General features: G+C 33.9%; 1 protein-coding gene across 3 annotated transcripts; it reads right to left on the bottom strand.

The window, feature by feature from the left end:
* Positions 1 to 513: 513 nt before the first annotated feature.
* LOC113866945 (nuclear pore complex protein GP210) lies at positions 514 to 26605 on the bottom strand. 3 transcript variants are annotated; one of them, XM_027501761.1, is made up of 36 exons: positions 26423 to 26605; positions 25856 to 26121; positions 25262 to 25428; positions 24946 to 25162; positions 23478 to 23824; positions 22431 to 22610; positions 22084 to 22213; positions 21843 to 21991; positions 21402 to 21513; positions 20744 to 21330; positions 20519 to 20642; positions 20156 to 20430; positions 18022 to 18129; positions 17754 to 17816; positions 16607 to 16798; positions 15691 to 15750; positions 15040 to 15108; positions 14649 to 14795; positions 14425 to 14544; positions 13813 to 13932; positions 9928 to 10083; positions 9788 to 9850; positions 8365 to 8492; positions 7552 to 7963; positions 6363 to 6465; positions 6159 to 6271; positions 5735 to 5806; positions 3487 to 3565; positions 3097 to 3237; positions 2829 to 2970; positions 2670 to 2741; positions 2369 to 2585; positions 2043 to 2109; positions 1557 to 1648; positions 1242 to 1302; positions 514 to 1162 (listed from the first exon to the last, which is right to left on the bottom strand). In XM_027501761.1, exons 1-36 carry the CDS (start codon positions 26581 to 26583, stop codon positions 801 to 803), a joined length of 5874 nt encoding a protein of 1957 aa, XP_027357562.1. In that variant the 5' UTR covers positions 26584 to 26605; the 3' UTR covers positions 514 to 800. The 3 variants fall into 3 exon arrangements, with proteins under 3 accessions (XP_027357562.1, XP_027357563.1, XP_027357564.1); XM_027501762.1 differs by having other exon boundaries at positions 9928 to 9981; XM_027501763.1 differs by lacking the exon at positions 13813 to 13932.

The following is a 26605-nucleotide window of genomic DNA, read 5'->3' as shown; positions in this document are numbered from 1 at the left end:
TCATTTCATTGTTTTTCTTTTTGATAAGTTCATACCAAAAACAAGTGTAATCATCTCTTTGAAGTGTTTTATGACGTTTACATACACAAAAGAAACCTTGACAAAAAAAAAAAAAAAACGAACACAAAAGAAAAAAGTTTTACTACGGAGCAAAATACAATTTTTTTTCTTAACTTGTTACTAAATTAAATGCATTATGGCAGACAAAATACATTAAACTTAATACAAAATTAAACTTACATGTGATATTGCCTGGAGCTCAATAAGATTCAACGTGAGGAAAAAATATAAAGATTAATTTAACGACCGATTAAGTATTTAAAAATTAATTTAGCAGTACAGTCTTTATAGGATTAATGTTTTTTTGGTACATTGAAAATTTAATTATATCTTCATGAACTAATTTGTAATTCCACTTTAAATTAGAAGATGATCTCGAGGGTTTACTCAAACAATATGTTGACAAAACGTATAATGTCATTACAGTATGTGGAATGTCGAACGGATCGTGGAACTATCACATTTTGCAGGAAAATTATATTATCATTATTTGAAAGAAAAAAAAAAAGGTTATTTGGTGAAACAATGAGATAATGCAACTACGACACTAACCTTACAAGACAGCTATTTAACGTGATCACCACTTAATGATGGCATATATTCCTAAATTTACACAACTAAATGTAGCTAACAAAATTGTGAGTCTGAAAATTATACAACATTAGCGAGTACAAGTGAGCTCCTCTACGTGTCAGCCTCTGACGTGAGAGTAATGGTAGGAATACAACGTAGTGGTAAGTCTAAAACGTATTCTGTGGATTAATCCTTCTTCTCCCTTCTCTCTTGTAATATGGGGTTTCATCGATTGTTCTTCTTACATAGTCTACGAATGGTTGAGGAGTTCGAGGAGACACGTCTTTTACAACAGTTGGACTGCTGCTTCTATCAGGAGTTGTAGGCGCATTGCAATTTGTAGTAACTGGAGCACTTGCTTGCTGGGATCTGTCTGGTCTGTCCAAGAAACGTATGAAGATAAAAATTGACAAAATCAACAGCAGAAAACACCCCAGGACGCTTCCCATGAAGGCTTTACTTATTATAGTTGCGTTGGGTGGTGCTGGTTCCTCAGGTTCATAGTTGATGTCTATTTCCACTCTCTGACCTGTAAAACAGGTAAAAGAAAGATTATACTTGTGACCTCCAACTTATAAAAGTCATATTGAGCTTTATGGAAATGTAACCATTAGCTGGGAGTGTGATGATGATTTTGTCTTTGAATCTCTTGGCTTTTAGCAGTTTAACCTGGAAGAATGGACAAGAAAAAATAAATAAGAATGTTTTAAATCTAAAATTGAAACATTTATGGCATGTCTAGTAAGGGGATCAGTGTTCTTTGGATAGTTGTGAACTTCTCAGGTGATATTTTAACATCGGACTGCAGCACAAAGAAAAGAAATACAAGGCTCATGGAGAATGCATCTCACTTAACTAAGGGGGAAAAATGGCGAGTTCAAATTTAGATTTGGGCAATGATAAAACACAGTGAAAGCACTTACCTCATATCGTGCAAACCCTCGAATGCCAAAATCTTCTTTACGTATGAGAGTGATCATAACCAAATCTCGGTGATGCCAGTAAATTTCAACATCTATGATTAAAGACAGCCAAAGCGTTCAACGTTACATATGGTAGAATAAAGCGATGAAATATTCGTAGCAACTACGCTCTTAACAGTTAATGAAGATGATAGCTATTGCTTAAGAAAAATCTCCATCATTATCAGAATGTCTCACAATCACCCACCAAACCACATCAGTTTTTTTTAGGAAGAGATAGACAGGGGAACTTCTGACGAAAGTATGGTTAATCAAGTAACAAATGAGGTAATGACTGGGGGAAATGATGTTAATTTCCTTCCTAGTAAATATGCCATTGGAAGATTCACCCTGGCCTTATTCAGTTTTTTATTCACCAGGAGAGGGTGGGGTGTAAATGAGGTTACATGATTTGCTTGAAAGATAAACAGAGATATGCCATCGTACCAGTATTTCCCAAGATGGTTATGCACGTTTTGTTAGAGCCAGGTGTCAGATTCAGCTGCATCGAATTCTGAGGGGGAAAAAGAGAATTTTAACATCAGAAATTAAATTTTCATAGTTTGTTTCACAATCAGGTTTTGAGGGGTTCCGCTGAATTTGCAATTCAGCACATTACAGGCATAAAGTAGGGCAAATTGATCAAGATACTGCACCGACAAAATGGCAGGCATTCAACTTAAAAAATCAAACACTTATGTCAAGCAGGCATGTACTTTCAAGCACTGAGACGGTAAAGAATTGAAGGATCCATTTTGCTTAGTTAGTATGACCTTGCTCATTTCCACTATAGAAAATCCTCCAATAAAAAGTGCTGATGCAGATCCTGAAATATGTTCATGTTCTTTAAGAGAAGCAGAAATGGAGAGCGATACATCTGGTCTCATGCCCTCTAACTTGGGTACTGAGTGCGCCAAATGCTCCGGGGAGTAAGGGAAAAATAGGCAATAGGAGTTGCCAGAATCCAGATCCAACCATGGCTTCACATACCTTCAGTGGATGAGCGTAGAAGATAAGTCTAAGAATGAATTGACAATTTAAAGTGTCATACCAGATGAGTAAAGATAGAGATACCCCATATATGGTGGATCTACTCTACAATTGAATGAAATTATCTTGTTTCTTCCCGATGCACCAAGGCTTTCTCTGTAGGAATTACTGCTACAATTAATTCAGTCAGAGAAGGTAACGTCATCCAAACCAAGTTGAAGTCTAGAGTTATAATGTACAAACCCGAACTGCACAGAGAAGTTGTATCCTTTTAAGGGGTACGGAACATTAGTCAACATCTCCTTCGGAGCATCCACAGAAATATTATCTCCTTTCAACACTGTAATTTTTGTTTGCAGTTTCGATCTTCCATAATGGAAAGATACTGTTCATAACAACATATTTCAATTAGGGAGTTGTATAATTAACTAGTAATTAATAATTATTTATAAAGCAAAAACGCCAAGACAATAAAGAGTTCATTTTCTGTACTTGTATTACTATTCAGTACCTTGGGCTGAACCTTCCCCAATAGCTTTGGCCATCCCAGATAATGTGTCAACTGATATTACACTTTGATTTGTGGTAAACCACTGTCCTGAAACTTTTTCACTTAAACCTGAAACATGAACATAGAATGCTTTATTCATTCCTGAAGAAATAGGCAAACCGGAAAGATTAAAACATTCTGAACTTAAACTCAGTTCAAGCAATTGAGAATAACTGTCTTCCAGTGTGCCAGGTTTACAAATCAAAACACCCAAAATCATAAGATGTTAAGTGAAGGTAAATCAATGGTCTCATTACATCTCTAATAAATACATTTAAAAAAAAAAACTGTTCATGAGACAAGGCAATATTAGAAGAATAAATTAACACAGACCATTCAAAATAGCCACACCTTTTATGCTTAAGTTGAGTGGACTTCCTCCTATGTGAAGAAGTGGATTTTGAGGAAATATATGGGCACCAACTCGAATCTGCAAAAAGAAAAGGATTCAGATAGTGAAAGAGGATGGAGAAAGTGAAGAGGCAAGATGAATACAGGGTAGAATAGTGAACGTTAGGTTATAACTCACGCAAAGGGACAATTTATCGCATAGCAATGAGAAATACATAAATGGTAAAAATGCATATGTCAGGGATAAGCTCCAGCGTTCATGTTGATTCTGAAGTCATAATGTTTCCAGTCATGGAGATTATCACTCAAATGCTTTCACAAGCCAGCCCATCAATTGATCTTTAAACATTTTGGAGGTGATTGGTACATTTTCTATTTTCATTTTTAGTTGATATATTTTCACTAATAATTACAAGAATTTCATGTAGGTTTTATTTTGTCTCTTGTTTTCAAGAATTTGCAAACAAAATGACATGTTGCATGTATTAAAAAAGACAAAATACTATATTTGTACTTGTACTAAACTCTTAATCCTAAATAAACAAAAAAGTCATGAGATAATAAGAAAACATAGGGGTTGTTTGATTCTGTTTTTTTTTTTCCCTCTATTTTCAAAATCTATTTTATAAGAGAATATTGTTTTGGAATTAAAAAAAAAATTGTTACATAATTTTGAAAATAGATGGAAGATGGTGGTTATGCAAATAGTGGGATGGTGGGAAATCAAAGGCTTGTGAATGAGAAATCAACAGATCATGATTGGGAGATGATCTTCAAAATTCAGATTTTATTATAAAGTTTTCATTAGTAAAATGAATTATTTATAGATTACTCACTACAGAAACAATAATGAGTTTTCAAAACATCTTAAACTTGTTTGCATTTTCGAAAACATAATTTTAAAATTTGTTCTCAGTACTCAAATTAAAGCAACCTTTATAATCATACAAGTATTTTTAAAACAAAATCTGTTTCTAAAAACAATAAACAAACAAGCCTATAGAAAGTAATCCTAAGATACTCCAAATTACTCAAAAGATATGGTCAATATATTATTGGATATTTTTCATATATTCTAACAAAAAGTCAAACAAAGTGACACTTGATTGAACCGGACCAGAAATTAGATAAAACTGTAATCTTTATTACTGAAGAATCAATCTTCTGCCCCAGCATCAATGTGATATAGGAATGATATATCGTACAGAAACTTCTCTCCCTTTCCCATAGAGACCTATACACTCCCTCCCATTTTCCTTCTCAAAACTCTTTACTGATCCTAGCTAATCCTCCCTATCCCCTTTTCTATTAATGTATACAAGTAGTTATTCTGTTATTAACAGAATAGGATTCTAATCCCTAATAACCTCTTTATTCTTCCTAGCCTAGAGACCCCAACAAATTTTTGTAATTATAAATGAACATATATAAACTGAAAAAGAAAGCAAAAAACAAACCAAATTACACATGAATAATGATGCTTTATTAAAGAGAGAAAGAAACAAGAACATGAGGATCAGGTATCCTATCGGTAGCAATAGCTACATGGGGAATAAAAATGGAAAAGAATGATCTTAAAAATTCACTCCAATACTTCTTATTTACCAATGATTTCAATCAACTTATCATGTGCATGGCTATGGTGGAAATGCTATTAACTTGATCATTGATGCCAATTGCATCTAGTAATCATTAAGTTCAATCTAAGGTTTTGTTTCTCAAAAGAAAACAGAAGCAAACAGTAGGGTAGTTTGACAAAAACTGGTATCTTATTAAGAAGAAATAGGGGTAAACCCCAATTACAAAGATAGAACCACTGCAGAACTTTATGGTTATGCACCTTCCGATTCCCAAAGGCCCCAATTCTCTCAAATGAAAAAATTTATCTCTCTCAAAATCGTCTTATTTATAGCAAATAAACCTTAGTTCTACTAAGTATCCCAGCCCAACTAACTAACAGTCCCAGACCTACAAACTAACTCTTCCACTAACAGTTACTAACCAATCTAGCAGATATCTAATACCAATACACACCCAACAGTCAGAACTGCAGGATTAACTAGGTTCTGAAATGGTAAATCATGTCGAACAAAATTCTGAGACTCTTTAGGTGTATCAGTATGAAATTATTTCCATATTGTCATTAAAATATAGGTTTAAAAAATCTAGCATAAGTGATCCAAGATATGTATGTAGAGCAGTTAATTACTTTAGTGCACGTTTTGGGGGAAAAAATGTAAATTCTTACCAGCACATAGTCTGACTTTTGCAGACCTTCACTAATTGCTACACGCACGAGAGCTTTACCATGCCGAATTGCCTTCAATCATGAGTTAGTTAGGATAAGAATTCCATTAATTTACTAAGCTAAGCAAAGCAATTCCATAAATAGTAAACTAAATTAAAATACCAATCACAAATCTGTGAAGACTCTAAATCACAAGGATGAATAAAGTGAAATAGGCCTGATCTGGAAATCACTATGTAGGCTTGACTTCATTAGAGACCAAAGTCACACGATACACTTTTCAACAACAAAAAAATGTAAAACACTAGTTGCAAAAATCTATGAATGCGCAAGTTGTATGCAGCTTCTTATGCAGCTTCTTTCTCAAAATTAAAAAAAAACATAGGCAACCAAGAAAAATGATTTCTAAGAAAAACCAACAAACCTTGACATGCACATTTCCTTTTCCATCAGCTGTTTTGTTTATGCAGAGAACATCAGGATAGTTAGTTTCAGCAAAAAAAGGCACTGCATTGTTCGCTTCATAGAAAGGATTTCCTGTTGAACCACATAGTAAGACACAATAAAAGATGAGTATTATCAGTCTAAAGTTCTTGTATGTGATTCACTATCAAGGGGGCATAGATACCAAGAGAATCATAAAAGTTTGTTGGAAGATCAAGTTCTGAATCAACAGCAAGGTCGATTACATTGAGCAGAACCTCCTTACTGGCAATTCTAATTTGAGCCACCTGATCATATCAAAGAAATTGGTGATGTGAATTACGATTTCCAATCAAATAAATACACTTGAGTTTATAATGAAAATAACATGGTCAATAAAATAAATATATGTATTACCCTTATAACAGATGTGCACCCAGAAGTAGGAGAGGCAAATGGATGGATTGATGGATTTGGATTGAAAAACATTATTAATCCATTTGTGATCCAATTAAAAAGGTATGAAAAAATTCTACCCATACATGACTCATCCCATAATCTGTCCAGGATGTTGCACAGATGTCATTGTTTTGTGATTTTTTTTCCTGCCTATTTTGAAAAAAATATTTACATTGAAACTTTACCCTGCAGATAATGGGCTATTTGCCAACTTTAATAATAAAATATCCAAACCATCCATTAAATATTATATTATTTTGTGTAAAAAATTATTTATCTCTCTCTCTCTCTCTCTCTGAATACTTACCTCTCCTTAAAATTTCTCAAACTCAATGTTATATATATATATATATATATAGAGAGAGAGAGAGAGAGAACATGTACATATAAATGCACAAGTTTTTTAATTATTTAAATATTGACCACTAGATTGTAATTTCAATTGGATCTTGTAAGTCTAATGGACTAGTTAATAAGTAAATATCCAATGGATATCATTCTCTATTTTGTTGGTTCATTAGCCATCCACTAATTTAAATCCAATCCATTAAACTTCATTATTGTAATTGGATGGTTTTAGATATGGACAGATGGGATGGGCAATGGATTAATGAATCTTTTTCTCACCCCTAGCTAGCATTAATAAGTAAATATGTATGTTGTTTCCAGTGTGGTAAGAGAGAGCTGAACCATGTTACATGAAGTTTTTAACATGCTAGTGAGCTTTAGTCTTATTGTGGTGAGATTTTTTTTATTTTTTAATTTAGGGAATACAGGTTTAAAACCATTTAATATTTTAAACATCCACTTTATGAAGTTAGATGTCCATTGTAGGAGAGAGCAGAATGCCCCAAGCTGGAAAGTTGTACTCTCATAGGAGTGCCAACAAACAAGTGGACCCGGATAAACAGTAAATGAAAGATCAAAGTCCATACCTCAGCAACCTTGACACATGAAGCAATCTCTGCTCTTCCAGTTGTATGATCTTTAGCTTGAATACAAGCAAGATTATTACTTTCTGTTGTCTTTATTCTATCCCCATCAATGAATATGGCATCTTTCTGCAGAGCTTCATTTTTCTCCAAATTTCTCAATAAAGAATAACTGATGGTTCCTCTGCGAGGCCAACTATCGTGTTGTGAATAAGTTTCTGAAGATGAAGGCAAAAGGCTTCTTGTTGTGTAGTAGGGAGGAAGAATCCAGGTTATAGGGACTCCCAAAGCCAGAGGAAGATCAGGAACCACTGTAACTGATAAAGATGAACTATAAAACCTTGACTGTGACTTTGACCCAAAAGTTGAAAATTCACATGAGAATGACACAGCGACATTGGTCTTGCCTGCAGATCTGAGAAAAAAAATTTATTTGGAACTGCATCGCATATTCTTCTACTCTATTTTTCAAATTTTTTATAATAATTCATATACATGTTATATTGTTATGAAATCTATGTACACTTTTGCATCTAGAAGGAACTAACTTCAGCAACATCTAAGAAAAAAAATTAAACTACAGAAAACCAACATAAATCTTGAAAAGACTCTGCACCGATGATATGTGATAATTGGAAGCATAATAGATCATTATTTGGATTCTGATTTGTTAAGATAGAAAAGGATTAGACACATACAGATACATATAATGTACTGGAAGGTGGGATCAATTATAGTATACCCAAAAGATTAAAGTACTATTATAAGTTTATCACAGGCTATTATTCTTAACAGGAATGTTGTATAACTTAATACCTTCCATACAAGATGTTAATAAAACCAAGATCATTCTCATCAAAATAATCATTAACTTGACTTTCATCTGAAGCTGTAAACTGGATTCTGTCCCCATGCAAGGTCTCTGCCATCTTGAAACTCAATACCTAAACAAGCAAATCAAAGTCAGAATTCTTTAGACTATCTCTTAGAAAAGCAAGAAACAAAATGTTGTTGCACGATCAAGTACAGAGACAGAATATCGAGTCATATGACTCAAACAGCTACTGAAGGACCTTAATATGTGATATTCAGGTTGTTCTTCATATTGCCTCAAACCTAGTTTTCATGAGAACCAACTACATTGAGATAGATTGTCACTTCATCAAAGAAAAGATCTTATCTGAAGATATTGTTACTCAATTTGTCAACTCTAATGATCAATTGGCAGATTGTTTGACTAAATCCTTAAGGGGACATTGTATCAATTATATATGAAATAAGCTTGATGCATAGGATTTATATGCTCCAACTTGAAAGAGAGTATTGAGATTAACGTATGCAAATAAGGTAACTACGTAGACTGCATGATTTTAGATCAAAGAATATCATGTGGATATTATGTAATCATTATACGTAATTATGAATAGATAGTTCTGCTGTGTACTCATGACACACAGGATTCATCCTCTGTCATCTTGTTTCTTTGGCAGAAATTGATTGGCCAAAAAATATATGGAGTAAGGACAGACAGATTACTCCCTTGAATTGACAATTTTAAACCCTAGTGGGTTTTTCAATTTTTTTTTCTGGGGGGACAGGGGTGTTCTTGGAAGGTCATGCACGTGCAGTTTTTATTTTAAGGTCGGAAAAGGTTTATAGTATCTTTCTGAATGATTTCTGAGGTGTCAAAAGTTAAAGTTTCTGCAAGTTTAACTGTAGTAGCTGACATATTATTAGCTTTGGTAGCTTTCTTAGTTAAGGTTGAGACTTGAGAATGGAGTTGTACATGGAGTTGTACATTGGGATAGACAATGTTGATAATTGTGCAAGTAATGAAAACAATTGTGGTAGCTTGGAGATAAATGCAAGACAGATGGTCAGATTATTGATAATTTGCAGTTCCATTACTAGCAGCACCAATTTGTAGTTAGAAAGTATCCATTTTTGTGGTCAATCCACCATTTGATAGGGACACACATCTAAAAAGGTAAGTTTCAGGAGGAGTTGTAAGAACATTGTTTTCAATTAATTGTTTCTTTACTATTTTGACCACAACAGACTTTCCTAATTTCCTTCTGATTCTAATTTTTCTTAATAGTATATGATATTTATGCCATAATGGCCTTTCAATTCCTAGGTGCATAAATTGTGTATACAGTATGTACTTGAGTTGCACTCCATCGGTGCTCCTTAATACATGTTATAATGAAAAAAAATAGATTTCAAGATAAAGCCAAACCTTTTCATCCTCAATGGTCCACTGGTAATTTTTACACAGCTCATAGAAAGAAAATAAATTTCCCTGACAAAACCAAAAATGTTGTCAATATTGGGATTTTAAATACATGAATGTAAACTTCATTTAGATTTAACTGTCACCTCAGGAAATAATGGATAAATTGGCAATTTGCGTCCAACCCCAAGCTGTTCACTCTGCACATGCAATTCAACAGTAGATGGAACTCCCACCCTTAAAATACTCCGTGCATCACAGATCACAGTATTGCCATGTACAAAGATGCTAGCAATAATGGTCTGACAATAGCAATGATATTTTGGATTAGACTAATATCTTTCACAAACCAGATAAGATTGAATGAAAAAACTTTTAAAGAAATAAATATTAATCTGTTATGTTTGAAGCAAATGATTGAAATAATTAGCATACATGTTCCATCTTTTTTTTTTTTTGTTAGAAAAACAATATTCTCAACTCAACCCTAACATGAACACAACTTCAAGTTGAGACAGTCTACATTAAAAGAGGAATAGGCATGCAACCCAATAGACATGAATAATAAACATGTTGAATTACAAGATGAGTAATGCAGCCAAAAAATGACCCCTTTTTTTCATATTGGTAATTTGGTATCATGAAAGACCAAGTCCCCTAAAAGCTTAAGCCATTTGGTGAAGACCCGAGAATGGTTTATAGATCTCTAACATACCCCTCACAGGAGTTGGCTTGGAGTGTGTACAATAAACACAAGCCCAGCTTATATGTGAAAATTCATTTAATTATGAATAACAGGCAGCAATGACCAATATCCTAACCACGTGGTCAAAGAGGCTCCAATACCATATCAAACATCTTTTCCTATAGTTCAAGCTGTTATGCGGAGACTCAAAAGAACAGTTTATATATCTCTGACAGGTATTGATAGCCCAAAATGTGTTAAGCTGCTTTGACCCTCTAAATTGAACATTTTTCAATAGAAGAAATAAAATTCTTTTAGTGAATGAAGAGACTATTGGTTATTTATTTCAGACAATAAATCACACCTAAGTTTCAATCCATTATGTAAAATATTATGTTATAGGTCCTGGTGATGCCAAAAAGCTGGAAGCACAAGAGCATGAAGTTTCTTGAAGATAAACAAGTCAAATGATCAAGTCATGGTTAAAATAATTAAGACTTAGATCACTTTGTTAAAAGATTTTTATTTAATAAGTTTATTTGGCCCTTGTTAAGTTAATCAAAGTTTTAATTTAAGGAAAATTTGATTTGAAAGAAAACTATAGTAAAATTGTTTTTATTGGATTGAAAATGAGGGACAATGGAATGCAGTCACGCTTACAAGCATTTTCAAAACTAGCAATCGATTACAATTGTGTTGTGATTGATTACAATTGGTTTTCATAACAAAATTTGCAAGTTGTCCTACAAGTAATCGATTGCTATAAATCGCTTACACTTTTCTTATGATTATCCAGAATTGTGTTCTTACACAATATAATCAATTACCAAGTATTGTAATTGATTACAGTGCAGTTAAATGAACATATAATGGCTAGTTTTGAACAGTCATGTCTTTTCAGATAAAACTATCAAACGGCTTGCATGTTTCAATGGCTTATAAATATCCATTAAATGACAGATTTTGAGTGATATAATATATATGAAAAACATATTACAAAGATCATTTTAACAATCATTCTTAAACATATTTAATTCTTGGCTAAATATAGTTACTTTTGAGGAACCTTTCAGTACTTCAATTTGTAATATCTATTCTAGCCAGAGTGATTTCTAATATTCTTTTATTGAAATTGTGAAAAAAGTGAGGTATCCCTTGTTAGAACAAGAGAGTGGTATCTCTTAGTTCTTAAGAGACTCAAACACAAATAGGGATGTCAAAATGGGCCGGCCTGTTTAACCCACTAAATTTGGCAGGCTGGACTGAGTGATTTCAATTCAATGGCCTGTTTAGTCCACCAAAATTCGAGCCAATGACAGGCTCGGGCAGGCTGGCCCATTGGACCCATTTTTTATTTTTAAAAATATTAATTTTTATTAATATAAAAATATTTTTTAAATATTTTTTATTATTTATTAAAAAAAAATTATTTTTTTGGTTACTTTTTTGTGAACTGGCCCATTAATTAAATGGCCCACCATTTTTTTTTCATTTTTTGGTTTTGGACGAGTTGGCCCGTTAGCCTGCCGGCCAACTCTTAAACGGACTGAGCTAGAAAACCTAGCCCATTTTTCAGATGGGTTAAGGCTCGAGTTAGCTTGTTTTTGGATGGACTTTTGATGGGCCAAGGAGGACTAGCCCGTTTTGCCATCCCTAAACAGAAAAGGTGAGGTATCCCTTATTAGAAGAAGAGGCATCTCTTGATTCTTGAGAGACTCAGAAAGGATGAGTAATCCCAGGGTATAAGAGTGCTTATTGGTTGCAAAGAATTCAAAGTTGAATTCTCAAGCGGGTTGCTTGGGGACTGGATGTAGCCCATAAAAGGTGACCGAATCAATATAAATTGAGTTTGCATTTTCTCTTCCTTTATCTCTTTACATTTATTGCAAGTTTATGTTTCATTATCTTGTTTATCTATATTATTATAACTCTAAATCTCTTGCATTGTCATTTATTTTATTAGATTTCAATCCAATTTCTTATATTTTATTGGAAAAGGAATTAGAGTGTTGTACATTAAGAAAAACTTTAACTCAATTCACCTCCCCCTCGTAAGTTCATTGAAGCCACTTGGCTAACAAGTCATTAGGATACCTTTATTCAATTGTTGCTTCCTTCTATGCATTTTTCTTCCATTTGTGCTGAAAGCAATACAGCAAGAGTCAAAATCACCACAATGCAGTCAACTCTTTTGCTTCATGACCACATTTTCTGAGTCAGTTGGCTATTTATGTCTATATTTCTTTGAATTTCACTCATATTTTGTCATATGAATTGTTGACCTTCCGATGCGAAATATTGATTCTTTGACAGTAAGTTGACTAAACACGTAGTCAGGATCAATCTTTTACAAACTAAACACTAAAAAGGTTAATGTGACGTGGGCATCTTGAATTTGTACTGTTTAATAGTGCTAAAACAGGTAGTGTCAAGGTCAATCCTATAATATAAGAGTAGTGCCAAGGTTGAGAAAACATGACATGATTATGAATGCGTAGTGAGGTCGACAAAATTTATGTAATATCCCTACCTCGACAACCCTCATTTGACCTGCCAACATGCGTTGACACCTGTTCATAAACACATCAGTGGCTGAGCTCCACTAGGATGCCACAAAAGAAAAAGTCTATCCTACAGGAATTGGGCGGCAAAGAACTTTTCATAAAAGTTCTGACATTAAGCTGTGACCTTAAGCTAATGCACTACACAATTAAAATACAACTCATAAATACAAAAGTTTCCTCCTTGATCCAAGAGCATCTGCAGTGCCCCCAACAATAATTTTTGCAAGCTTATAAGAAAAACTCAAAGCTTTCAACAAACTAAAAGAAGCATTTTGAATAAAAGAGAATACCAGCAAGATAAAGAGAATTAATTACAAAAGGATTATTCTTTGTAAAAGCAATAAATTACAAGGGACTAAACAAAAGTCTCAAGCATCAATGGTGCAAAGCTGCCCAGTCCCTTGACATATCCATCAGGGAAAGAAAAGCTAAGCTTTCTCTGAACAGTCCACACATCAGTACAGTGTAAAAGCCAAAGGAAACAATATATTTATTTGCCAAAGATGTCAAAGAGCCACATAACTTCAAAAAAGGTGTGTAAAGAACATGCTGACAAGCACAGTATTCAACCAAAGTACAGAATCTATCTTGTGCACATGTATTAAAGTTGGTGGTTTGTGCTATAAATGATGCATATGCATGAATGTCTATACTCCATAACATAACAGGAAAAAAAAAACAATAAGAGTGAGCAAAACAAAGTAAGGAGCAATAATAAGAAGAGAAAAAAGCAAAACAAAATAAGGCACAATAATAAGTCAGAGCATGATTTCAAATCTTACAGTGTTCCCAATAGAAATTGCTGAGAGTCGTCCAGAATATCGATCAATGCTTGCAATTTTATCATTTTCAATTTCATACTCAACATGAACACCAAGAGTTGGGCCTCCTTTCATGGTAAGCTAAGCAAATAAATTAATTAACATGGTGTGAACATAAAACAGAGAAAATGGGGGGGGAAAACATTGGTGTAAACTTCACTCTAGCTCAAGATTGAATAACCAAGTGCAAAAAAAAAAATCTCAAAAGAAAATGCAAAAAGATGTAGACAAGAGAAAGGTATGGAAAAGAGACACAGGAACAAAAACTGAAATAATTCTAGATTTTATTCAATGAGCAAACCTTGACAAATCAACTTACTGATTGGAAATACAAAGATGCAATTAACTTAGTAAATACAAGAAACATGAACCTAGAAGTAAACAAACAAACCTGGAAACATTAAATTAATTGTGAGCACTTATTTTCCTAAGAATAAAAAACAACTTTGCCATTTCCAATAGAAAAATTAAACCAAAATCAAAGAGAAGAATGATAGCAAAGTGTTTCTTTCAAAGTTCACATTCTCAAGTCAAATTTGTTCTAAGAAACAAGCCTTGAACTTTAGAACATACCACATATGATGCACCAGGTAGCAAGAAAATATCTTGAGGATGTATTCTAGGGGCTGCATAAACTTCCACCTTAATAGCTTGACTTTGTATTACATGTCCCAAATGCTGTATGGCACTGACCTGATTTCAATAAATAATAACTAAGCTTTTTTACTTTTCCAAAGAATATAAAGACATTTGATTGAAATGAAGATTAAGATTATAGAGGTTGCTACTAGACTTACATAAAGGGTTGTAATTCCAAGATGTCCCCCCTTTATTTTAAAACTTGGTGCATTAACAAGTCCACCAACGAGAATAGAGAAATGGTCACTATCCACCAGCTCAATTATATTATCCTCAACATGTACATGAAGATTCATGAAGACAAACTGCATCACAGTTTCCAAATCAACAAATTGCCACTCAAAATAGAAAAAACCTCATTATGACATCTTCAAATAGGTGAAATTGGGGAGAGTATCCAAAAAAACCAAAATGTTTGATATAACCGTCTTGTTGACCACATTCAGGGCAATACAGTTATATCCATGTCCCACAATGTCATATTACACTAGGCCAAGAACAAAAAACTGGAGTGTGGCTCTTAAAGTTAAATGGGAATACAATTCAAACCTGTGAAGCATGAAAACTGCCTCCACCAGTAGTGCTAGCCAATAAGTCAATAGTTTGCGAACTTCCTTCCTGTAAAGAACAGAATAGCATATCACGAAGGAGAAATTCTAGGTTGGGAAGATGGATCCATTTACATATCATATTTAAAAATGACAACAAAAGCAAAAAGCAGCACGCCAGCTTGTTATGGACACATTGGACAAACTAGCAGAAACACTTTGGGGTTTTTAAAGGAAGAAGGAAGAAAACCACTTAGTTTGGGCAAAAACAATCTGATGAAAGTTGTTTCCATGAGGCTCTACAAAGATAGAAGGAAAGCCCCAAATCCGGTAACAGTGTTAAGGATGGAATTATGAACAGATCCCATCCATGTCTTGAATTGTGGGAGAGGTGGAGATTATCTTCTTGATTTTCCAATATGAAATATGATCAATATTAAAAATGGTGGATTCAATTCAAATATATTTTTTTGTATAAACCTTTGATATAAATCAGGTTTGAACAGGCTCAAAAGCTGTTATTCATCTTTGTATTGGTCATTTCTACCAGTTTTTTTTAGTGAAACAATTTTGTGTTGGATACCTGTCCACCCAAGCAATCTCATGAGTCATTCAAGACCAAAAAACAATAATATTTTTGGAGAAGACATACCATTAGGCTAATCTCTTCTCCTGAAATGATCTTGATCCAATCTATATCTGCAACTTGAACCTGTAATTATATGTCTCAAACAGTAAACATCAGATACCAAGACCAAGTCAGGATGCATTACAAGTTACAACAAAATAACGTGCAAATTTGACATCCTACTAACGCTGGCAGGTGATAATATTTAAACTCTTAATTAATTTCCCTCCCAAAATCATAAGTTTTAATGCACATCTGATTTTTAAAAATTAATAATTGGTTTTTCTAGCTTTAGAGAACTTATAAAAAAAAGAAGAAAAAGAAAAAAGCAATTATTTCCTCAAAAAAATATTTCCCAAATATCCATTTAGACCAAAAAGTAATAATAATATTTCGGAAAATTTAGTTTTTCCCTGAGCTCAACAGTGTAGTGTGATTCATGTAACCGACCTTACTTAGTGCAATAAGGCTTGGTTGTTGTATCCACTTAATCACGAAATTGAGCACAGAATTAGATAGTCATATAAAGCAAATTTTGTTATTTCTGTTCACCAAAGTGCAGCTCCTTATAAAAAAGTGAATGGCGGTATTACAAATCACACACAATGAACCAATATGTAATTATAACTTTTGCTTGGTAAACCAAGAATAAGTACAGAAGGGAATTGATATTTCTAGTAAGAGATTAGGTACTAACATTTAGGTTTGAATGGTAAAAGAGACAATTTTGTGGCTTGCCACCAGACACAAATAAGAGTCATAAGCATGTAGGAAGAAAGATTTGCTGTAGCACATTAATGATTCCAACAGACAAGGGACTTTAACAATATATACCATTGCAAAATCCTCAAATTGATCATTAAACTAAGGTATGGACATAAAAACCAAGCATTTTCTTAAAATTTCAAGCAATTCTGAATTGAGGGAAAAGGGAGCTTACAAGTGCAGAAGCTCTTTGAGGAGGAGTCAGCCCAATGTCATATAAAGTCAGATTAGCTATCCCTAATCCTTTAGGGGACAAAACCAGTTGTAGGCATTCTAATCCCGATGGTGGTTGAATAACTTCAACAACTTGAGAATCGTTTGTAACCGCTTCCAAGAAACAGCTCCCTCCAGTAATTGACAAATTTACCTGGAGTTATACAAGATACTATACTGCCCTTCAATTCTAACTAGAAAGCATTAATTGTTAATTTCATGAACAAAAAGCAATATGTAAAATGTATTTGCACTGCCAAGTATGACAGAACTCTGAATTGAGAGGAAGAAGGGAACACCCCCCCCCCAAAAAAAAAAAAGGCTCCAACTCAGATATACCGTGTAATATAATATAATCAACTATTTCTTGGTGAAAATTAATAATTATTTGGACTCAATAATCTGGTGTATTAGCATATTGGGGTTATTAGAAAAACAATCAACATATTTAAAAACAGATAAAATTGTTCCTAATAACTTTAAAATCCAAATTACCAATACTCTTATACTTACGGAGCATAATTCATTTACCTCTCTTGGTTCTCTGTAATAGTAGTATATATTGGTGCATGAAGTGCTCAGACAAAGTTGTAATCATTAGTCATTACTTTGTTAACATTCATATCTAAGACTAATCATATTTTTAACATGAAATTTCAGTTAAGATGAACATTGACCAGTAGAAGTAGCCAACTTAATTGACTAATATACATCCTGGAAGGTAAAAAAAAAAAATCTACCAAAATATCTTATAGTTTTCTACAGGACTAACAGTATATAGGGAAAGGCCCATCCCAAAATTCCAAAAGTTCCATTTTTTCAACCTATGATACCCTATAATTAGATTGCAGCCACTTAGTACATAATCTAGCAAAACATTGCTCATTGTGCACCACAAAACCCTCAGCAGAACATCACTGAATAAAAATAGAGAAAATACTGCCATAATCTAGATAAAATACATGAAAACCTGTCCAAATCTCATAAAAAGTAAAAAAGAAAAACAAGAGCGCAGGCAATGAAAATTTGATGAGCATACAAAGAATTAATAATTCTGGGCCCCTCTGATGTGTACATACACAAAAAATCTCCTCAAATGATGGATTTACCTTTGCATTAGGATTGAAATATATCAAGTTGAACTCTGGATCAACTCTTAAGGTAGAAACAAGCTGCATTGTTGCACCAACGTAAAGATAAGAAAACTTCTCAAGACAAAATAACAGCAATAAGAATATACAGATGCTACAAAATCCCATCATAAACTGCAGGGGGAAGATGCAGTGCCCATGGAAGTTAGAAACTGATTGATTCTAATCATTGAAAGTAAAAGAATCAGTTTGATATCAAAGAAAAATTAATTACAACAGATATTACCTGTATACGAATTGCATCTGTCAGAAGATTTTCAGTTTTAGGAAACTGATTATATGTATCATCTCCCAAGCTATCAGGAAAGTCAGTAACAGTAGCTCGAACAATGCACTGAGACAGAGCATTTAAGGTCACTTCAATCATCCATACATTAGAACTAAATAAGTAAAATAATGTCATCATTTTCTGAAATTGTACATGAATGTTAACCAGCACAATATACATCATAAAGGACAAATTAAAACACATTCAATACTCTACACTATTTATGCAACTATCAATAAGCATAACTTTAAGAATTAACAGACAACAAAAATAATAACATACAAAGTAGTAGCAACAACCTTATTAAACATTAATTAATTTGCACTCATATATTATAATTTATAATCACAATCTAAATGTCACAACTGCGTTAGGAATCTTGAGTCATCCATAAAGTAGGTGAATTGGGTAGATTGGAGCTCCACCAAAAAGATATTACAAGTATAGATTATCAGATTATCGTATTCTGAATCTGATCAAGATGTTCAAAATCACCAGCATAGATCCTTAGGGTCATAACTGAGAGTCAAAGGATGACATTCTAGTACTACTAACATGTTATCTCACACAATAACTCATTCAATTTTAAGAATAACCAAAGCACATATGGCTATCACCACCTTGGACTGAGATTTAATTCTACAAGACAGATGCAAATCAACCTCAAAATAAATTTATAACATGGCTTGACATAATACCAAAGAACTACACAAATAAAGGATTGATTTATTAGGATGGGGCCAAAGATTGGCAGCTATTACAAAGACATACTTATACAACAAAAGTTTGATCATGGATGTGGAGAAGAATAATTAGACAAAACTAAAAATCCTCTAAAAAGATGAACAAGTTCATTACACCGTGAAAACCGATGCTTCAATGAGATAGAATTACTAATAGATTATTTATAAATTTAAAGTAGATTTGCTACAGACTCAGGCAATGCACCATCAACCCAAGTAAATTTCATGTCTATTTAATAATTATCAAACTCAAGTTAACTTGCAAAATTCAAGTTTAGATTAGATAACAAGTCCGCGTAAGTAAAGTGTTCTATTACAAATACAAACTATGTCTATTGGGAGACACTTAAATTATCAAACTCAGGCAATGAAGCTTAAGAAAAGGGTAAATTACACTCCTCTCTAATGGGAGACACTTAAATTATGTCTTTCCCTCTAACTTTGAAAATTAGACTCCCCTCCCCGAGAGATTGAATGTGTTACACTTCAATCTTTTTTAATGTAAAGAACCTTTTAGAATTGGTGAGCCAATATGAACAAGCCTTTCAAAGAGATTTGTTGCATATTTGCATGCAACTTTCAGTGTGAATGATAGCTAAACTTGAATAGTTTAATATGGACTTTAGGACATGAAGTCTTGGATTCCCCAATTATTGGTTTTGAAACTTCACACAAAGCCATCACTTCATCTTCTAAAGTCTAAAAGCCAATAGCAAGAATTCAAAAGTAGCTACCACTGATGGTAAGAGTCAGAAATAGAGAAAACTATTCCTAAGAGACTCGTTTCACATTAAATTAAAATGAACCAAACAGTGACCCATATGATCACTCTTAGGTCAGTGGAGGTGTAATTTTTTAAAATTAAAGGGAGAAAAGTGTAATTTAAGCATCTATTAAGGGAGGAAAGTGTAATTTACCACATAGAAAAACATGAAAGTATTAGAAAACATAACATATAGTTCTAGAAATCCTTGAGAGAGCAATCTATACAAAATAAGAAACCTCTTTAAGCCAGTGAAAAATAAACAATCACTAATCAGATAACAAAAATACTATACAAAGGCTGTATATACTTAAAAAATGAAATCAAATTCTAAAGAACCGATTTATAGATCACATGTTATAAAACTTGAAACATTAATACAGAAACATTATTGGCACTAACTACAAAGTGCAAGTAGGTCACATCCAAACAAAAATAATGTTCAAAGTCAGATCAAAATAAACAAGTTTTTTGGACATCATGTTTTTCAAGCAACTCCAGTAATTAAATTACCAGAAGTTGTCAAGTGTATTAATAAGGCTAGACAAAAAATAAAATCACAAAATTAGAGAGAATCTTTCAGTACCAATCCTGATTCATTTTGCAAGACCAGAAATCTCTCCCAACTGCTAGACTTCACAATATCAAGAGCATAATCCCAATATGCCAATCCCTCACAACTGCTAAGTTCCCAACTCAAACCAAGGGAAGATGAGTTTGCAAAAGCTTCTCCAGAATCACTAATACCAGCTGCCGATATCCGAATAGTGCGCCCATTCGCCACAGTAACAGGAGCATCACGAAGTCTCCCGGAACTACGTTCAGCTTGAGCTGCTGCTTTAATAATTTCACGTTCATTCACTGGAAAGCACAATTACTTAGGAGAGAGAAATCTGAAGATTTGTGTTGTCAATGACTTTAACTCAATGTGTGAAATAGTGGTGCATACCTGGTTCATCAGCTATAAGTGCAATAGAAGAAGGAATGCTACACCTCACTGACAGCCAAACTTCAGCTACTGAAGGCAGAGGATGATCATCCCCAACCAAATTTCCACGTCTGAAAATAAGTTTCTGAGTAATTTGGAAGAAAAAAAGGTTAATATCTGCTAACTTCGATGTCATCTTAAATATATTAATATACTTCCTACCAAGAATTGAATACCGAAACTTACAAAGGTTCCCAGTGTTTGACATAAAATGCCATACAAACTCCTATAGCTTCCTGATACCCGATGCACAAGAACTCTATCTTCAGCCGGAGCATTCCGTTCATCCAAAACTTCCTTTGTTTCAATGAAATCAACACCTTTGTCCCACCGTTCTGGTCCACCAGCAAGTAATATGTCTATATTTGTGCCAGGGACAAGATATAACTCCTCTAAGTTATGTGATTTCTTATTACTTTCTGCTTGAGCCAAGTCAAGCCAGTAACCACCAAATTGGTTTCCATCACCTGCCTGATGCACAGTAAGGGGTAGATATGCCGCAATACGTAAAGATGCTTTCAAGACAACAGGACCATGATTGTATTGTTGATATTCTTTAGAAAATGCAGCATGGATCACAGCTTGACCAGGATTAGAAGCATATACATATGTCCATGAACAGGGAAAGCCATCAACTGATGAATGGAGCTGAGTTTGTGGCACTCTTTCCAAGTATGACAACTCCTCAGTTGCATTGACAATTACAAAAGACTCGCTTCCAGCTTTCCACTTTATCAAAGAATTAAAGGCATCACATCTATAGAAAAAGGCACCTGCTAATGATACATCAACTGAGTAAAAATGTAAAGAAAAATGGAAAATAAACTTCGTAATATGGCATCACCATTTGCTGCTTTCATTGTCACGGCAGCTTGAAGATGTGACCCAACAACAGTTTCTACTGGAAAATTGTGAAGCATAACCATAGAAGAAGGGCTGGAGACTTCAATAATGACCTATAAGAAAATAAAATTACAAAATAATACAAGTCCAAAATGTATAGATATCCAAGTGATTTGAAACAAATTTGTGAATATTTTATGCACCAAAAAAGCAGGGGTAGTACAAGTGAAATACAATTTTTAAGTATAGCATGTAAATGCCCAGCCAATACACCTAACTCATACCATATTACTATTCTCTAATAAAACAGCATTCTCACATTCAAATTCCATGGCATGCAACATAGGAACATATTTGAGCTTAAGGAATCAAATATGATCAAATTTTCCAAAGATATTTGGTACAAATGAATAAAAGTAAAAATTTACCTTAATAACATTACCTCATCATAATTTAGTGAATCATACACAGATAAAACTTTGATAGTAGCTTTACCAGGCTTTTTTGCCTGGACAATTCCAAAAGCTGACACAGATACAGTAGATGTGTCTGAAGACATCCATTTGTAGTCACTTGCTGCTTTTGCACAACCTACAGCATGAAATGGAAACAAATGAATAAGAAAAAATATCAGAAAATCATCTAGTTATTTCAGATTGGAGCAGATAGAAAAAGCTTCCAACCTCCCAAAGCCTTTAACTCCGCCTCCTGATAAACACCAGGAGACCATGGCAGTAAGATGATTTCGCTTTCATTTCCCAAAGTGAACTTTACTTGATCACAAACCATGACTTCTTGCACAACTTCAATAACCTGAAAGGTTTTAAGAACAAATGAGAAACTGAAAAAAGTACTGGAACATTCCTAAGACAAGGCAACAAATAGCCTCCCTCCGAACCCAAACAAAGACGAATTATGTAATAACCAAGAGCAATAAATGGTGCATCAAGTAAAAGAGGCTGCAAATAATTGAGGGGAAAGGACTGAAACAAAATACGCTTATGTGAGAAAGCTTTTAAGAATGATCCACCTTCTTTTTGTCATCAGCCCCACTGGGATAGCTCAGAGAAGCTGTCAGTTTTCCAAGTCCTGGTGAATAAGCTTTCAAGATTTTAGAATTCCGCCAGCCATGTTTAACAGCAATATCATTTGAAACCCAAATTGTTTTCCAATAATTGGACTCAGTATCGTAAACCTTAACATTGTCATTCTGCAATGCAAAGAAGAACACTGAAATCTATCGAAAATAAGAAAAGAGATGGATCACATATGAAAGTTCCAATTCAGATATATAATTTATAAAAAATAAAATTGAAAAAACAGACGAAGAAGAAACAAGACTTGCAATGTAAACAGAAAATATCAAAAAAATGCCATGACCACATATCTTTACATCAATAGGTAAACTGATTTTGTGCCCTAATCTTTGAAGAAACATGAGCTGATATGAAAAAAAATCTAAAATCATATAATGCATAATGCACAATAGCTACTCTCATCTGTACTTGTCAACTTCCATACAGATCATTTGGTGGCCTATTGTATGAAGATCTCATCACTATGGATCATTAAACAGAAAAACTATACAAATCCAAGGAAAAACCACACTGTTGATAAACTATTTCTAGAATCCTTTTAGTGTGTATATGAATTTTTTTATTTTCTGAAGGGGCAAACTTCAGGAGGTAAAATAGTAAAATTATTTAGATGAGTGCTATCAGAAACACTAAGAAATTGTGTGCTTCAAATATGAAGATATGAAATATAGAATAGATGCAGAACAACACCAACAAAAACAACAACAATGTCATTAAGCTTTATTTCACTAGGTGAAGTCGGCTACATGGATCACAAGATGTCATTAAGCTCGATCAAAAACTAAATTTTCAGAAATCTAGTTATAAAAAGGTCTTTTTTAATAATTTCGTTTAAGATTCTTTTGGATCTCTCTCGACCCCCCTTTACCGAACTAAGAGTCATGCAAATTATAAAATAAATTTTAACAAGTCAATATAAACATGTTTTACTTTTTCCATTGTTGTTATTCAAGTAATCAAAGTAGAATAATAGAAGCTACCTCCGTAATATAAATCTCTTGTGCATCATGATCATGGGCAAAAACCTTTATCTGGATAAGATATTGATGGCCAGATACAACATACCAACGGGTCATTAGAGGCGTTGATTTTGTTCCTTCCACTGGATCACCAGAACTAGATAAAGGCGATATATATAAACATAAAGAAGCCGGTAGGACCACATTTAATGAAGACACTTGTATATGGCCATCAACTCTTGTATCTTCAACAATAACAGCTGTCATCCCCAAGTTCCACGCATATGCTAACCCCGTCTTCGAGTCAACCTGAGCAATCGAAGCATTTGAGACAGACCAGTGGTGATGTGGTGAGGGTAAAGGGACCACTACAAATGCCAAAGAAAAATATTGGTTAGACTTTTGACAATATGCTGACCTACATTATAACAGAAACAAATAGATTAAAGTTATTAGACCACAAAACACATGTTTAAACTCTCAAACATGAGAAAACAATATCCAATCAGAAATTTTTGAACTATAGCCACCTTAAACAATTGATCAATATCCAAAGGAAAAAATATAAAAAATCATGCTTTTACTGATTGCCACAATGGAACTACCATCAATCATTAATTGTGCCATTGTTTTTTTATCATAAAAGAGAAGAAAACAAAATGCAAAGATGGAAGATCAGAAATTCTACAAAAGAAAAGGACAGTGTCAGAGAAAGAAGAGAAAGGTTAAACAAGCACGCAAACTCCCTCCGCATAAGAGACAAAGTTCTGGTATTTTGCTCATTGCTCCATTCAAATACACCATGAAACAGCCTTAAGTGCATATTTCTTGAGCCCCAAATTCCCTTTTATACCCCCCATCCCCCCCCCCCCCGGTCCCCAAAAAATAATAATAATAATAAAAAACTCAAGCAGATAGAAAAAGAACTCCAAATTAGAACATATCCATTGTAACAGTATTCAATAAATAGAACCAGAGCATAAATGAAATTTATATAGAGTAAAAGCAGTTGAGTGGAAATTCATCTTGATTCTTCTGTTCTCTCAGCATTTCTGAGAGATCCACATTTCTACATAATGCTCTAATAACCACTTGTAATGAAGGAAAGATTACTGCTAGATTAAAAACTCTTGCAGCCAAAACACACATGTCAGAGAAATGGGCCTTATGAGGCCTAAATTTACAATATACCATAACCACTCAATGTTATTAAATGGTATTGGCCTAAGAGATTTAGCTTTCCAAAAGATATTGGAGCAAAATCTCAAAGAAAAGGGCAAAATTAGAAGAATTTGTTCAAAGAATTCAGACCAAGGGGGCAAAATTCTCCTAAAACACAGAAAGATGAAGAGTCCCCATCTATAAATGGCCAATTTTATTCCTGGCAACTAGTACTGCAATTTGAAAGCATGATCACAAAGATAAAGGATTTACAACTTTAAACAACGTCCACAAAGATTTAAATGAACAGAAAACAACTTAAGAAAACCTTGAGGAATGTTTCCCTGGATGACTTTAAGGGTGTAGGGAATGACTGCACCAACAAGGACAAAAACTGGCGAGGGAGGATCAAGTGACATAGCTTCAGCCACAGTGAGAACAATCTCATCAGCTAAATTCTTGAAATGTGGCTCAAGCAAATGCACTGACACAATCTCATGGCCAATCTCAACTCCCTTTACCACAAATAGATCTGAAAATACACCCTGCAACACAGGACCATGAACAAGGTTGGATATAATATTAAATATGCATCATTAATAATAATGACTTAGCCCATTTAAACTAGCCAGTAGCAGCATTACAGTGTCTTCAAGTTTTATTTGTATATCTAAATCACCACATAGTCCTCCACAATCACTAAGGGGAGAATCCTTTAGGGGAACATTAACAAGGTGATGAGGCAATCCATTAGCTTCAGGCTTAAAGTTCCACATAAACTGCAAGCCAACCAAAGAGGAAAATACATTTTCTGCAGCACAGTAGAGAAGTTCAATAAATATTTCCAATCTGACCAAAACCCAATTAGGGAAGAAAAAGATAACTAAAAATTAGCAGAAAAATTTAAGCTGCAAATAATTATGTCCGTTAATCAATAGACAAATAAATAAATGCAGATTAGTTTATTGCCAATGCTCAGAGGACTAAAGCAAGCACCACAGCAATTCTCATGCCAATCCTGTTACAGGATGCCTTCTCTGTTCTCAAAAGGTCATGTTTATGTTTTCAAGAGAAAAGATGCCAACAAAAGCATATTTGCAAGAGAATAACTCTGTACAGAAATAGTAAAATGACTAAAATCAACCATATTGAAGAGGTTTGCAACGGTGAAGGATTTTCATGATCAAAAGTACAAAAATCCCAAGATATGTACAAAACCAGTACGATTGCACAAATACCTTCACCGTCAAAGGCCTGTACACGTAACGTAGCAAGCCCCTCTAAATCAAGCTTAATAGAATTGTGAAATATCTGAATTCTGGATATGTTGTCAATAAACACTTTGCAGCGAATCACAATTCCTGTATGCACATCCGCAGCATAAATGGCAGTTTCCTTCCGACCACTATAAGGAGCAATCGATCGCAGTCTTGCACTAGTGGAGCACTTGCTGCTCGAATTATACTCAGGCACAACAGACAGAATATCATGATGATCCCACGACCTAAGAACGTGTTATTTAAAAATAAAAATAACAACTCAAAATCAAACAATTACAACCAAAACAAATCAATGAACAACACTCGAACAAAACCTAAGAAATCAACAACAAATTAAACTTCTCCTGCTTTTTCCACCTTTATCTCTTTACCAAAAAGAAGGAAAAAAAAAACAGAGTTATATCATACGCACGATTGACTAATTAAAATGACATTGAGTTTTTTCCTTTCTTTTATGCAGTATCATTCAAACTTTCAAATAAGAAATTGAAGCAAAACGAGTGTGATTGAAAAGTAGAATGTAACCATTTGAAGCAACCGTCACTTCCTTGAAGCCTGTACTCCACAGGGAAGGTCATTTTAGGTGGCAAGAGTAGGTTAACATCTGCAATGTGAGGGCCAGAAGCAGCATACGACGTCGTAGCGTGCATCAGCACCATCACCAGAAAACTCAACAAGAAGGCCATGTTCGAATCAGATCATTCACGC

This window comes from Abrus precatorius, unplaced genomic scaffold (assembly GCF_003935025.1).
Source record: "Abrus precatorius isolate BTA unplaced genomic scaffold, Abrus_2018 Scaffold5, whole genome shotgun sequence".
In the NCBI taxonomy this organism is placed as follows: Eukaryota; Viridiplantae; Streptophyta; class Magnoliopsida; order Fabales; family Fabaceae; genus Abrus; species Abrus precatorius.
This window is presented reverse-complemented; position numbering and strand designations above follow the sequence as displayed.

Coding starts and splice junctions, on each gene's coding strand:
- LOC113866945 (XM_027501761.1), bottom strand. CDS start 26,583: ATGGCCTTCTTGTTGAGTTTTCTGGTGATGGTGCTGATGCACGCTACG. Junction 22,611..23,477: donor AAGAGATTTATATTACGGAG/GTAGCTTCTATT, acceptor TTTGCATTGCAG/AATGACAATGTTAAGGTTTA. Junction 22,214..22,430: donor GGGCTGATGACAAAAAGAAG/GTGGATCATTCT, acceptor AAAACCTTTCAG/GTTATTGAAGTTGTGCAAGA.